The sequence below is a fragment of the Zingiber officinale genome, chromosome 1A (assembly GCF_018446385.1).
Source record: "Zingiber officinale cultivar Zhangliang chromosome 1A, Zo_v1.1, whole genome shotgun sequence".
NCBI classification, from domain to species: Eukaryota; Viridiplantae; Streptophyta; class Magnoliopsida; order Zingiberales; family Zingiberaceae; genus Zingiber; species Zingiber officinale.
Genome location: NC_055987.1, coordinates 20879869 through 20894941, shown reverse-complemented (window position 1 = coordinate 20894941; position 15073 = coordinate 20879869). Strand labels below are relative to the sequence as shown.

Sequence of the window (15073 nt, the reverse complement as noted above, 5' to 3'; positions counted from 1 at the left end):
ACTATTTTCTACTCTAGAATTACATGAAACTAGATGTGCAGGTTCAATAAAAGAAACATGCCAGATTATGGCACTAAAAGTAACCAAGAATGATGAACCCGAGTCAGACTCAGAAGAAGATCAAGAAGCTTACATGGTAAGGAATTTTAGAAAATTCTTTAGATCTAACCAATTTAAAGAAATGCAGAACAGGAAAAATCAAAGAAATAGAAGAAGGGTTCGATGCTACTAGTGTCAAAAGGAAGGATACTTAAAAGAGGATTACCCAGAACTTAAAAAGGAAAAAGGTAAGATGCCAAGCAGAACACGCACAAGACTCTAACTGCTACTTGGGACGACACCTCATCATCAGAATCAGAAATAAAAGAATATGTTGGACTAGCACTGATGGCCAGCCATGAAGAGTAAAGCACCTCAGAAGCTAACATTGATGAAGGGGGAGCGACTTTAGATGAATGCAGTGAAGCAGGGGGAGAGCCAGGCTTCAAGTCTGATATAGTAAGTGATGTATGCCTCTTACCTCCTGATCAACTTTATTTTTGTATTAAGTCTATGACAAAATATATGTACAAGTTAAAAAATAAAAAATGCTAAATTAAAAATTGAAAACTTAGAAATAAAGAGAATTTTAGCAAAATAATGCCTGATAGAATATTTTGAAAAAGTAAAACTTGAAAATATTAAATTAAAAGAAGAAATAGAAAACTTAAAAAATGTCGCATGTTCAAATATTTCTATTTTTAGAAACTATAGAGGATTAAACTTATACTATAGATTTCACAAAAGGTTAAATTAGAAAAGTAACAAAATCTCATATCTATAGAAAATACTTGATTAACCCTGTAGGAAGGAACCTATATTGGGTTCCAAAAACTTGTTTAAATTAAAGAGAGAAATAAGACTTAGGGCTTTCAGGTAGAAAATTAAATATTTGAATTCATTAAAAGACTTTGTCTAGAAGTGGTTGATGATCCAATAACCAAGAAGGTCTAGTGCTTCGCCATAGCCTGGAAGCCAATTTATGAATTGATTATTTAATTGACAAACTGATAAGCATGAAATAATTAATTAATTTAAATGTTTTCAATATTTGTTGAAGATTTAACATTTGTTAAAATTTTTAAATATTACAAACTTCACTTAAATTTTTTTTCAAATTTCACTTAGAAATTTATCTTTGCAAAATTCATTTAAATTGTTTTTGTTAAATTTTTTTTGTTTAACTTAATTTTTTTTTAAAGTTATTAAACCTATTTTTTTTTTGAAATTTTTTTACTTAGAATTTTTTTTTAAAGTTCTACAAAAATTAATTCTTGATATTTAAATTTCTTTTTTACATAGAAAATGTTTCTGAAATATTTACATTGTTAGACTTAAAAAAATTTTCTTACATGAAAAAATCTTTTTGGAAATTTTTATAAAAAAATTTGCCCTTGGATTTTTATTGTACCCCATTTTTATGTAATCAAAGGGGGGAAGAAAAAGATTAAATTTAGAGAGAGGTAGCTTAAAATTATATATTCCTACTTTTTGTGCTTTATTACAAAATTTATTTTTGCTTTAACTTTATTTGTTTACCCTAACTTAACTTGGGTTGCTCACATAAAAAAGGGGGAGATTGTTGCAACACCAAGGTTGTTTTGATGTGATCAAACAAGTTAAGTTAGGTCCTGCTTGATTTAACCCCTGTGTCTAAGTGTGTAGGAGCTTAGGAACACAGGAAGTCGAGCGAAAGACGCGGCTAGCGAGAAGGACAACACGGGAGAGAGCTGACAGACTTGGTGTGTCCGAGGGATGAGGTGGACGAGAAGAACATACGTGACGTTCGAGGGACGAGAAGCCGGAGAGGAAGACTGCTCGAGGAGAAGGTCGGAAATTGGGTTCGGGTGAGCCTTATTCCGGATGGCCGAGATCACCCAAGCGAGCGAAACCGAAGTGGAAAATCTGGATCGAGGAGAGCAGAACCGAAGTAGAGGGCCCAGACCGAAAAAGTCAACTATGTTGACTTTTATGGGTTTGGGCACCCGGAGCCATTCCGGGCTCTCGGAACCTCAATATTATCAGGATCGACGTGTACGTTGACCAACACGTCGGGGATAGAATTCTATCCCACTCCAGGCGCGTGGAACCCTTCCAAGCACTCGGAACAGTGCTATAAATATAACTCTGATTTCAATAGTTCAGACAATCATTTGTAATTCTTTTCTTTTTGTTCTACTATTGTGTGTGAGCTATTAACGTTGTAAGAGGCTACTCCATCCGAAGGAGATCTTCAGAAAAGTGCGCTTCATTTTTCTTGGATTAGCAATCTCCTGATTGCAAACTAAGTAATTCTCCTTGTGCTTCTGTCCTTTTAATTAGTCTCTTTGTTTATTATTACAAGTGTTCTTAATTAAGCTATAAAGTCGAGAAAGGGTTGAGTTTGTTTTAGCAGGGCAATTCACCCATCCCCTATTGCTGGCCACCAAGGGGCCAACAGATTATACTTGGACTGGGCTGGCTTCTTGTTCTTTTCCTTGTCCTTATCCTTGCTCTTCAATTTTGGGTAGTTATCTTTGACATGTCCTTCTTCATTGCAGTGGTAGCATCTTACTTTTCTTTTTCTTTTTATACCCTGCACTTGATTAAATTTATTAGATTTAAATAATTTTTAAAATTTACTTACCATGAATGTCATTTCATCGTCCTCAAGAGAAGATTCAGAATCTCGTTCGTCCATCTTTGCCTTCAAGGCAATATTGTGTGTTGACTCCTTCTTCAGATTTGCACATCTCGTTTTATGGACTTCAAAAGTTAAAAACATTTCTTCTAAAGTATTTGATTCTAGATCCTTAGATATATAATAAGCATCTACTAATTATGCCCATTCGGTAGTCCTAGAAAATACATTAAGCGCGTATCTTAGCGAATCTCGGCTGCTTACATTTTCTCCGAGATTCATGAGTCAGTGATGAGTTCCTTTATTCTTGAGTGAAGATGTCCAACAGTTTTTCCTTCTTCTAATTTGATATTCCTGATCTGGTTCTTGAGCAAATCCCATCTCGCGAGTTTCGCCTCCGAGGTCCCTTCGTGTAGTTCCAGGAATTTTTCCCACAGCTCCTTTGCTGACTCATAGGCTTCGATCCAGTTGATTTCTTGTGGCAGTAAGATGCTCAGCAGATGGAACTCTACTTTACCGTTTGCCATGAAGTCGGCTTGTTCCTTCTTCATCTATTGGTATTTTTCTTTACTCTTAGGTGCTACAAAATCAAATTTCATTATTAAAAGCGAATCAAAGTCTGTTTTAAAGAATACTTCCATCCTTTTCTTCCAGCTTGTAAATCCCCCTTCAAATTTTGGTGGATAGATGCTCGGTCCAACCATCTCGTGTGGTTCGTTTGACGGTTAGTCCTCCTGAAACTGTTGGATTCTGATACCACTTGTTGGTCCCTTTAGTGACCGGTTGGAGAGGGTGAATAGCTTGCACAATAAAAATAAAAAAACCTTCCTCAAACTTTTACAACTTTATTAAATCAAACACTTACGTAAAAAATAAGAAATTAAATAAAGAAAGGGAGAGGCACAAAGAATTTACTTGGTTACAACCGAAGAGATTATTAATCCAAGGAAGATGAAAGCTCACTAACGTCTCCTTCAGGAGAAGAAGCCTCTTACATCAGTTAAAGTACTCAAAATGCAAATCTAGACAAAAGAAATCATTTATAAGTGTTCTATCTAAGCTTCTGGGATCAGGACTATATTTATTGTCCTAGTTGGAGTACCTAGAAGGGTTCCAAGCATCTGGAGGGGGATAAAGTTTTATCTTTGATGCAACGGGACGCACCATGTTGCATTTGGCTAAACTTCTGGGTCCAGGCACCTAGAGGGGTTCCGGGCGCTTGGAGTCTAGGTGCCTAGACCAAGTCCGAGTGCCCCGGACAGGTCTAGGTGCCTGAGACTTGGTCGGGGCGCCCCGGATCGAAAAATCAACTTTTTGTTGATTTTTGGTCCTGGTCTTCCGCTCTGTTTCCGCTCGCATTGGTCCAGTCTTCCTCTCCGGCTCCACTCACTTGGGTGATCTCGGCCATTCGGAATAGGGTTCACCCGAATCCATTTTCCGGCTTTCGAGCAATCTTCTGCTCCGGCTTATCTTCCCTCGGAAACGCCGCCGCCTCTTTCTCGTCCGCTAGCATACTCTTCCACAGCACCTCGTCCCACGGACGCATCGAGTCCATCCGCTCTCTTTCGTGCCGTTCTTCTCACTAGTTCTTCTTTCGCTCGACTTCCTGTGCTCCTAAATTCCTGCATACTTAGACACAGGGGTTAAATATCAAGAATACCTAACTTTTATTTGGTTGATCATATCAAAATTATTACGGGGTATTTACAATTTCTCTTTTTAAAATCTAATCTCATAAAAGATCCTCAGTCCTTGTCTAAGTACCTTGATGAGAACAGTACTATATAAGGAATAAGCAGAATTTGAATAGGATAAGTCTTGTGCTGGCTAAGTAAGAAAGACATGAAGCCTAAAAAACCTAAGATAGCTGGGGCAACGGTTGACGATGAAATTCTTTACAAGTGAAGCTCAATGGAAGTAAACAAATTAATATTAGGATAAGAAAAACTAGGTAACCTCTCTCTTTACCTACATTAAATTATGTACTTTTAAACATAGGAGAATGCAATGATCCTCAAGTGTATGATACCTACTTAAAATAATAGATTATCTTAGTTTAAAAAGACAATCAAGCTAGACATAAACTGGATATAGAAATAGGAAAAATTATGATGAGAGTAGGAGAAAATTACTTGGGCGATGTAGCAAGAACTGCATGGGAAGCTTAGAAAATAAATTTTCCAGAAGAAATAACTCGCACAACATCACAAGGAAATACCATTTTAAACTTTTGTTATACAGTTTATAGACTTTTAACAGCGAGAGATGTCAATACATGACTAGATCTAAGTCAAAGAGAAGCCATGAGATATTTAGAACAATTTCGACTCTTTAGTTGAAATTGGATAAAACTATTTTGTAATGATTTTCTAGCACTTAACAATTTTAGGAAATTATTATAATCCATGTAAAATACCGGGAAATAGGCAAATATTAATAAGGGATTTTTCCAGAATTTTTGGTAATTTTTCTGGAATTTTTCGGAGCTTGTATGGACGAGTTTTCGGGGATAAAACGAGGTTCCGGAAAAGCCTGTTTAGGTTACCCCGTTTTAACGAGGAAAAGTTGAATTTATTTATATTCTTTTCTTTTTCTTTTTATTTTGTTTTCACCGAATTCTTCACTGTTCCCTTTCTCTCCCGCGCGACCATCTCCCCCTTGCGCCCGACGCCTCCGAGCCCTAACCGCCGGAGCAACAACCGCCGGCCCCGACGGTTTCCCTTTCTTCTCTCGTGCACAAGGCCGGGACCAAGAGAAGGTTTCTTCCCTCTCCTCAGTCGTGGCATAAGGTTTGTGGCAAATCCCTTCTCTTCTCAGCCACCGCCGATCGACGCTGCCTTCCTGTGTCCTAGCCTCAGCCGCGACACCCACCCGACGGCGTCACCACCTGCGGTGCCGCTGGCCGAGCCCTATCTCCGATCGCCGAGCAGAGCAGGTCTCTTGCTTCTACCTTAGCCCTGTGCCCTAGCGTCCGACATCTCCTGGAACAGCCGAGTCTTCCTCTCGGACGAAATCAGCACAGCAGTGCCCCTTTCGCCACTGTCCTTGTGCCCTAGCATCGGTCGGTCAGCCGTCAAGTGCTAGCAGCAACTTTGACGGATCCTAGGTCATCACAGGCAGTAGGAGGGAAGAGGTAATATGTATGATTGTTGATTTGAGATCTTATGTTGGATTGTTGGCTGATAACAGTGGTATTTGTCCCTGATTTCTCACAGCAGATTCTTCGGATCTCGGCATTAAGTTCTCCAGGATTTGAGCAGTGTTGAGACATCGGAAAATTTGGGTAAGGTTTGTGTTAAGTTAACTACTGCATAAGGTGAGGTGTAGGTGTTGATATATTTGGTAATTTGATTTTTAAACTGTATTAGCAATAGTTGTTAACCTAGATTTCAGTGAAAGGTAAGGTTTTTGGGTTTAACGTTGTGGATTTAGGTCTTGATGTGGATAAGTTAATTGATTATCAGTTAAGGTTGATCAATAATTAGGGTTTTTCCTAATTGAGTGAGTAGTTTGATTTAGTTATTTAATATATGTTGAGTAACTAAATTATATGTGTTAAATTAGGTAGGTTGATGATTATGACTCAAGGTTTTGCCCTAAATTGTGTTGAGAATTTTATTTAGCAATTCATTTGAATTTTAGCTAAATAAAATATCTGTATATCGGTATTTCAGGACTTTGACGCGAGACGAGCATCTCGACGTCGTATTCGGACCAGATTGGACCTTTCTATTTTTGGAGGCGGGTACTTTTGACTTATGTCATTTGATATGCTTAGTAATTAAATTAACATGTTGCATTAATTGTGTTTCTTATCTGTTTCGGTTAATCACTACCCAAATCTTACATGCTTGATTGATTGATTGGTTTTGCATCTCAGGTATATTTTACCTGTTTATACATGCTTATAGGGGTAGTGATATGCCATGCTTGACCATGTTCAGGACCTAGGTTTTATACCTTCTGTATACCTTTAGATTGTTTTGGATTCGTTGACCTATGATGCATTTTTATATATATGTGGATTAGGTCAGGATATTCTTGTGGTTAGTGCCATGCACCATTTGCATGATTGCATGCTCAGCGATAGTCCGCTCCATTATTATTGAGCACATCGCCAGTTACATGGATCTGCACACACCACCACTCATGGGTTAGTGGTCGATTCAGGCTGAGTGTGTTGCAGCAGGGACTCTGTTAGGCACCGTTGGTCCGCTCATGGGTAGTGTGACACAACGTGTTATCCGGCAGGGATTCCTCCCCGTCTTTGAGTACCGGGAGTTGAGAGCATTGCGCTCCCCTATCTATGATTTGGGGTAGGAGGATAGGTGTACTCCGACAACAGATCCGTCCACTCGGTCACTCATCGGGAGTAGTGACGACCCAGTACAGCCCTACCCACTCGGCCTCACTTTTGTATGAGATGATCGTGGCGTCGGGGTGACCAGGACGCATCATTGGCATCATATGCATGATGCATTTATTGCTTGTGTTTGTGTTTGCTGCATGCTGCATATTGTTTGGATACCTATGTTTGACATGCATACAGGATTTCCTTATCCCTGGACTGTTTGACCTTATACTCAGGACCTGGTTAGTACAATATTCTCCTGTTTATTTCAGATGCATTCTTATCTTTCTTATCGAGACTCACGCATGATTAGTGCTAGGTGTTGTTTACTTTGCATATTGCTGAGTGTTGGACTCACCCCGCCTCCATTGTTGATATTTTCAGGTTGATGCTGTCAGGAGGGAGTTCCAGTCGCTAGTCCTCACTGCACGTAGTGCTGGTCCTGTAGACCTCCAGGATATGTTTGGTTTTCTTTGGTTTCTTTATGTTACGTTCTGGATTTTTTGCTTATGGACATGATATAGATTTTATTATATCGATGGATTTGGATTTGGTTTTTATTCTACTACATGCCTGCCTGGTTGGCAGAAGAGGTGAGTTCGTCGGTTTTGAGCTTTACGAGTGTAGTTGAGTAGGGTGGTTTTTGAGTCAGAGTATTATTACTGCGTGGTTGTGTCAGCCAGAGGCTGAATATATATATAAACTGCGTGGTGATTGATTTTTATTATTGTTATGATTCCAGCCGCCTGTGGCTGAGTATTTAGTGCTTGTAGAAAATTTTTGATTGTCCGCCGTACAGGGGAGATGCTGCCGAAATTTTCTCGGACAGGGACTCTTCTGGGGGCGTGACAATCCAGAATTAGAAGAGCAACTATTTAGTAAATTACCAAGAAATCTAGGTGAAAAAATCTATAAGACATGGATAGACATGAAAACAACATCCCAATATGATAATACGAATATAACACATCATCTCAATACTAAAAGAAAAATATAATTATATTTAGATAAAAAATAGCTAAAAAAACTAACATATATATATATATATATATATATATATATATATATATATATTGGTTTTTTTAGCTATTTTTTATCTAAATATAATTATATTTTTCTTTTAGTATTGAGATGATGTGTTATATATATATAATTATATTTTTCTTTTAGTATTGAGATGATGTGTTATATATATATATATATATATATAGTGAAAGACGTATTTAAATTAAGTAGAGGTGGCTATGCCGTTGTCCCCATTTACTTATCTATTTTTATACTCCTACCTAGGGGTGCAAACGAACCGAATCGAGCCGAATATGCAGAAAAATTTAAGGCTCGAATTCGGCTCAAAATAAGTATATTCGAGTTCGAGCTCGATTCGAAGCTCGAAAAATTCAAAATGTTTGATTCGAGTTCGGTTCGAATTAGGGCTCGGGTTCGAGTTCGGTTCGAAATATTCGAACATGTTCGCGAACTATTCGAATTATTGCTCGAAAATATGTTCGAAAGGCTCGAAATTTATTTATTTAATATATATTTAACTTATATTAATAAATATTAAGGCTCGCGAGCGGCTCGAACAATATCATTTGGGCTCGAGTTCGGCTCGAAAAAAAGTTCGAACATGTTCGAGTTCGGCTCGAATTCGATAAATTCGAATACGAATCGAATATTTTTCGAGCCGGCTCGAAAAGCTCGCGAGCCGGCTCGATTCATTTGCAGCCCTACTTCTACCCATCTGACACTAAAACATTGAGGGAGAGATAGTCTGTCATAGCCCTACTCCATCCCTAATATATCTAGTATCATTTGACATAATTTTTAATAATTACATATATTGACATTTTAATTGTATTTCTAAAATTAAAATATTAGTCATAATTTATTTTACATGTTATATATATATATATATATATATATATATATATATATCACGATGTTAATTTTTATTCGATATTTTTAATATGTATCATCACATATATATTCTTTATTAAAAATTTATATTTCATTTTTATTTAGAATTTATCTAAATTTTATATAGGTTATATCTGACTATTTATATTAAGAATCTAACATTTATTAACTAATTTTAGTTAAGTCTAAAATAAAATTATATAAACATTCTTTTTTTCTCATATGAAAATAATTTTAAAATTTATTAATTTTTTTTAAAAATATATATTGTTATAATTTTATTTAGTCCTACACCACGAGCTAAAATTTTTTTATAAATATGTTGATAAAGTTAGAAAATATATTTTTTATTAAATTTTGATTAAGATCTAATATAATATTTATTTTCATCAATTTAATATTTGATATAAAAAATTAAATTAATTTTTTATTTGAAAGAAACAGTTATTAGATTTATCTGGTATCGGCCGTCGTTGTAATGACTAATATTTAAGTATGAATCCAGATATTGACTAATTTAATATGACTTAAATAAGTTATTTATTTTATTTAAAAGTATATAAATTAGTGTTGTATTATTAATTTTATAGCTAAATGAAATTTATTTATGTTCATTTATTAAAAATATATGTAAAAAATAAACTTAAATATTAATAAACTTAGTTTATCCAGATATTTAAAAGTTCGTTCAATAAAATTTGCCTGTACAAACTAATACAAATAAAATCAGACATGAGAAAAAAAAAACACAAATGGGATCTAAAAGAATTATCATGTTTCTGGATCTAAATAAATGGAGACAAAATACGGCAAGCTTCTCTTTGCTCGTACGCAGATACCAAACTCAACTCTCAAAGGTCGCTCCTTTGCTTTCTCGCTCTCTGCTCTCTGCTCTCTGCTCTCTGCTCCTGCTGTCTTCTTCTTTTCTTCTCCTTCGTTTCCTTGTGTGCTAATGCTCGCTGGTGACCTTCGCAGAGGTTGATGCCACTGCCTCTGGAGCACGATTACATCGCCCTCACGGAGCGCCCCTCCGCGGCGGCCGCTTCGCAGGATGGGGTTCTCAACCTCAAGGAGACGGAGCTTCGGTTGGGCCTTCCTGGGTCGGACTCACCCGACCGAGACGGCAAGGTTGGCCTCACTCTCGAGCTGCTTCCGCCGAAGAGCTTCTTCACTGGCGGGAAGAGGGGATTCACTGACGCCTTGGATGCGGGAGCAGGGAAGTGGGGTTTAGCTGCTTGTGGGGGTGGATCTGAGAAGGAAATGTCCAACGGCAGCGCTTTGTTCTCTCCCAGGAGGGATGGGGCTGGCTGCGGGAAGACGGCTGTGCTAGGGAGTGCCTCCAAGGATCTCGGAACGAAGGTGTCCGGCCACGACTCGAAGCTCTCTGTGGGGAATTCTGACGAAAACCAGCGTGAAACTGCTCCTGCTGCAAAGTAAGTCGAATAAACTGAGATTTTTTTTTTCTTCCTCCTTTTCTGATTATCACTCTACTACGGTTTGTTGGGTATCATTTCTTGTTGGAAAAAGAATCCAATTCCATATGGTACATTAAAAGTGGTCTTGTTATTTTAATATCAATCATCATGTTTAAATTTTAGTGATTAAATGAGAAGCGAAATTCCATTTTTCAATCACATATTATTGATAAATTTTTAACAGACTTCTTGGTTTTATGAATTCCCATGAATCGCCAAGCACAAATCCATGATTTATGATTAGAATTTTAAATCAATTTTTTTGAGATAATAGAGCTCTAATTTTTACTAAGCACAGTCGCAGAGATCTACACTATTGTAAATGGAAGTTCAAATCCATTAACTTGATCGTTCCAAATAAGCTAATAGTTGCATCACTTCGCTGCTAGAGGGAAAACTTTTGGTTTCTGGGGAAAAAAAAACTTCCCCCTTGTTCTTGTATACGGTTCTGATATATTTTTTTCTTTGCTGTACTTGCTAAAAAAACAGTATTGTTTGCTTTGTTGCCTCATTTTTTGTTAATTATCTGATTTGATTTGAGTCTTTTCTTTTAATCTTACGCCAACTTCCGGAGCATCTTTGACCTGCCTTGGTTTGTGCCGATCATGATTTCCCTTGAACCCAATTAGTAGAAAAACTTGTTTACCCCAAAGTTAAAATTATGAAAGAATGTCCCTGTAGTTGCTTTTTCCTGGTCTATATGGTTTGGAATATTTGATCATCTTCTTTGTGTTTTCTGGAAACGATGTGAGAGCATGCCATATTGATGCAAATGTCTGTTGATTGGTGACAATCATCTAACAGTTAAGTTTGTTCTGTGACAGGGCACAGGTTGTTGGTTGGCCACCAATCCGGAGCTACAGAAAGAACACAATGGCTACTAACCCACCAAAGAACAAAGAAGAAGTGGATGGAAAACCTGAGTTGGGTTGTCTTTATGTCAAGGTTAGCATGGATGGTGCTCCTTATCTTAGGAAAGTTGACTTGATAACCTATAATGACTACAAAGAACTTTCTTTGGCACTTGAAAAGATGTTCAGTGGTTTCACCGTTGGTAAGCTCTTTCTCCCATTTGAAATCTCCATTAAAGATTTGCTCTTGCATTTAATATGACCAGTTAATTATAGCTTAAATCTCTTCTAAATATTTGATGGTAAACACACTTGTTCTGGACATTGAACTCTATTACAATTGGGCGACAACTGATAGATTAAAGAGTTAAATTATTGCTAACCAATCATTTTTTGTTGTTTTATATCTTCCAAGGAGCAGCTATTTTCATATTACGTCGAACTTAAAATAAATGGTTCCCCCTCCTTTAGTGCCTATGGTCCTTGGTTATTCTTGAGTTGGGACATTTCTAACATTATCCTTAATTTTCTTTTACTCAATCTCTCATCTTGGTATGGTATGGTATGATATCTTTGATTACCAAGCATCCTGTTTGATAAGTAATTGGCTATGGAACTAAGAAAATAGATGTATCAACTTTAGTTATAGTGTCTTAGCCTAATCATCATATGTGCATCAGGATAGTAACCTGAATGGAACATAGGTGAATTCCATAAATAAGGATATCATAGATATTGTAGCAAAAGGTAATTACGCTCATCCCGGACGCTCTTAATAGTTCGTCCCTAGGTTGTGTGAAGGAAAGTAAATTACAAGGTCAGCTTATACCCGACCGTCAAGTGGAAAGGGGTGGAAGGAGTTTTTTTCCCGAAGCATGCGCTCATCGGGATTTGATCCCTACCCCATCGTAGAGACATGATCATACATAAGGCCTCCTACCTAGTACTATTATAGAGCTTACACTTCCATATATTTATATTTGACAGATGACTTATTTTACTGGACACTGACATCTCCTCTAGCCTATCCATCTTGATAAATCAGATATACTGCGTTCTAATGTTTCTCGTGATATGATATTTCTGGCTATTGTGGCATATAAATAATACTTCTTGTTCTCAAGGAATTCCAACCAGAGATGGTCTATCTGAGAGCAGGTTGATGGTTCTCTTAAATGGATCTGAATATGTTCTTACTTATGAAGACAAGGATGGAGATTGGATGCTTGTTGGTGATGTACCATGGAAGTAAGTTGACTATTTACAGTTGTTTACCTTGTTCACGTGAAACTCTTGGAAAATAAAATTGAGATTCAGGTATTTTGAATACATTTTTATAATGGCCAAGACATTAATGTTTCTTTAGATTACCAACCTCTGTCGTTTCTGAAATTTGTCAGATTCTGAAAGGTTAATTTTGCATTGTTGGCCTTTTGCTATTCCAGGATGTTCACTGACTCCTGCAGAAGATTGAGGATCATGAAGGGTTCTGATGCAATTGGACTCGGTGAGTTCTGGTCATCTTCATAATGCTAAAATATATAATTTCCAAATATTTGACCCAAAAAGGATCCAATTTCTTTAATTCTGTTTCTAATTCATTATGGCGTCATATGTGTTCTGAATGAAATATTATTATTCTCTTACAGCTCCAAGGGCCATGGAGAAGTGCAAGAACCGGAACTAGGGAGCTTTAATTTCGTACCGTAGCCGAAAGGTTCTTCTTGAGTCAGAAGTTAAGGGTTTTAATTAGCAAGTGTTTTATATATATCTGTGGTTTGGAATTTTATATTGACTAAGACTTTGTTGTTGCCTAATCTCTATATGAGCTTGTCGGAGTCATGCTTTCTCTGTTAAGTCTACATCTTTTCTGTATAATGATTATGTTAGTGTTTGCTTGCTTTTCCACTCTTCGTGATCCATTTTTCCAATTATCTATCATCCATGTGATAAATTGTCATCGTGCTGCTCTTGCTATATGATCCCGCTTGAAAACGTCGACAAACGAGCCACCGATGAGTAAGTGTCGATGTTGATTGAGTTATCGAGTGACAAGCAATGATGAGGACTTGGGGAAAGGACCGTTGGGACTTGGGGAGAGAAAAATAGAGAGAAGGTCAAAATAACGGTCGAGGTTCCTCAGCAGCTACTCCGATGGCTAAGTGAGTTTCTGATGGGGGTGGAGGAAGGAGAACGAAGAATAGTAGTTAAGGTTTGTATGCGTGTGTACGTGTACCTGCGCCCTAGGATCGGGCTATTTTTTATAGAGTGACGATTGTAGTCCCATATTCTCCACGTGTTTCAAAATTTCTGCTAATGTTATGTCTCCTAAAATAAATGAAGGCATTACCCATGACTTCCGGGCTAAACAGTGGTGTTACTCACATTTTCCGCGAGCGATAACTAACGTTCGTCTTCGAGTGGTTTTCCTTTAGAGTTGGGGAATCTTTCAGGGAGTCGAGAAGTCTAGGATCCATTTAGAGTCAGGGGTCCCTTCGGAGTCAAGGAACATTTCAAGGAGTCTGGGCGTCTGAGTCCCTTTGGAGTCGAGGAACCTTTTTGGGAGTTGGGGTCCCTTCGAAGTCGAGGAATCTTTCGGGGAGTCTAGGACCCATTCGGAGTTGGGGGTTCTTTAGAAGTCGGGAACCTTTTAAGAAGTCTAGGATCCATTTGGAGTTGGGGTCTCTTCAGAGTCGGAGGTTCCTTCAGAGTCAAGGCATTGTGGAATCAAGAAACAACTCTCCATTGACTTTGACCGTCACCTCAGCATGACTATTGACCTCTGGTGCCATGTGACCCCTCTGATTATCTCTTGCATCACTAATCACTTCTTCAAATTTAGTTGAATGAGGTAGGAGTCCGACTGACTAGACTATTGTGTGGTTGAACAAGATGACTCCTACTGCCCTGACTACATCATCCGTGTGATAGATCCCATGCATGATTCTAGTGAGATTACGTGTTGGATCGAAAAGCGCTAGAGAAGGGAGGAGGGGGGGGTGAATAGCGCTCGTATCTTTCACTTTTCATTTCGGAAATCTCAAAGTAATTACACAGCGGAATAGGAATAAAGACAAACACAAAGAACAAAGACACCAAGATTTTTTACTTGGTTCGGAGCCTATGGCGACTCCTATTCCAAGGCCCGCACGTAAGAGTGCTTTCGATGGACAAATACTAATCAATTGAAAGATTACCAGGGATTATAATCTTGAAATGAAAACAATACCGATGACTCTTGAAAGAAATTCTTCTAAAAGGATCGTCGTCGGAGCTTTTGGACGTCGTGGATACGTTTTTTGAGCAGCTTGAAGAAGCGAGAGTTGATTGTTGAGTTGTTCTGCAGCTTCTGGTCGAGGCTCCTTAAATAGGCTGTTCCGGGTGCCTAGACCACGTGGCTCGGCCACTCCGCGTGTGCCATATCAGCTTCCCGATAGATTTTGGGTTCCGGGCGCCCGGACCAACACCGTGCGCCCAGACCAACTGGGGGCGCCCGGGGTAGTTCCGGGTGCCTGGACCCTGGGCGCTCGGATCCCTTCCGAGCGCTCAGACCTGATTTCTCCAGCAACTTTATTTTCTGCAAAATAAAGTTAGTCCAGGCATAAAACAATATTTATAATATAAGAAATACGACAACCTCCGACTATCTAGTTCTGACTTTGAGTTTCATAGAAACTCTAGGTCGAACCGACGTTTAATGCTCCCTCACTGGGGAACGCATCATCACCTACTCCACTCAGGAGAGTATACCTGTTACAGTTGATCCTCCAGACCAACTGGACTTTTGCTCTGCGCTCGAGTCTTCCGATCTTCATGCTGG

General features: G+C 38.2%; 1 protein-coding gene across 1 annotated transcript; it reads left to right on the top strand.

Moving 5' to 3' along the window:
• Positions 1-9674: 9674 nt before the first annotated feature.
• LOC122020293 (auxin-responsive protein IAA17-like) lies at positions 9675-13161 on the top strand. Its single transcript, XM_042578164.1, has 6 exons — positions 9675-9784; positions 9903-10360; positions 11227-11456; positions 12378-12501; positions 12699-12760; positions 12903-13161. The coding sequence occupies exons 1-6, from the start codon at positions 9680-9682 to the stop codon at positions 12938-12940; spliced, it is 1017 nt and encodes a 338-aa protein (XP_042434098.1). The 5' UTR covers positions 9675-9679; the 3' UTR covers positions 12941-13161.
• Positions 13162-15073: the final 1912 nt, after the last annotated feature.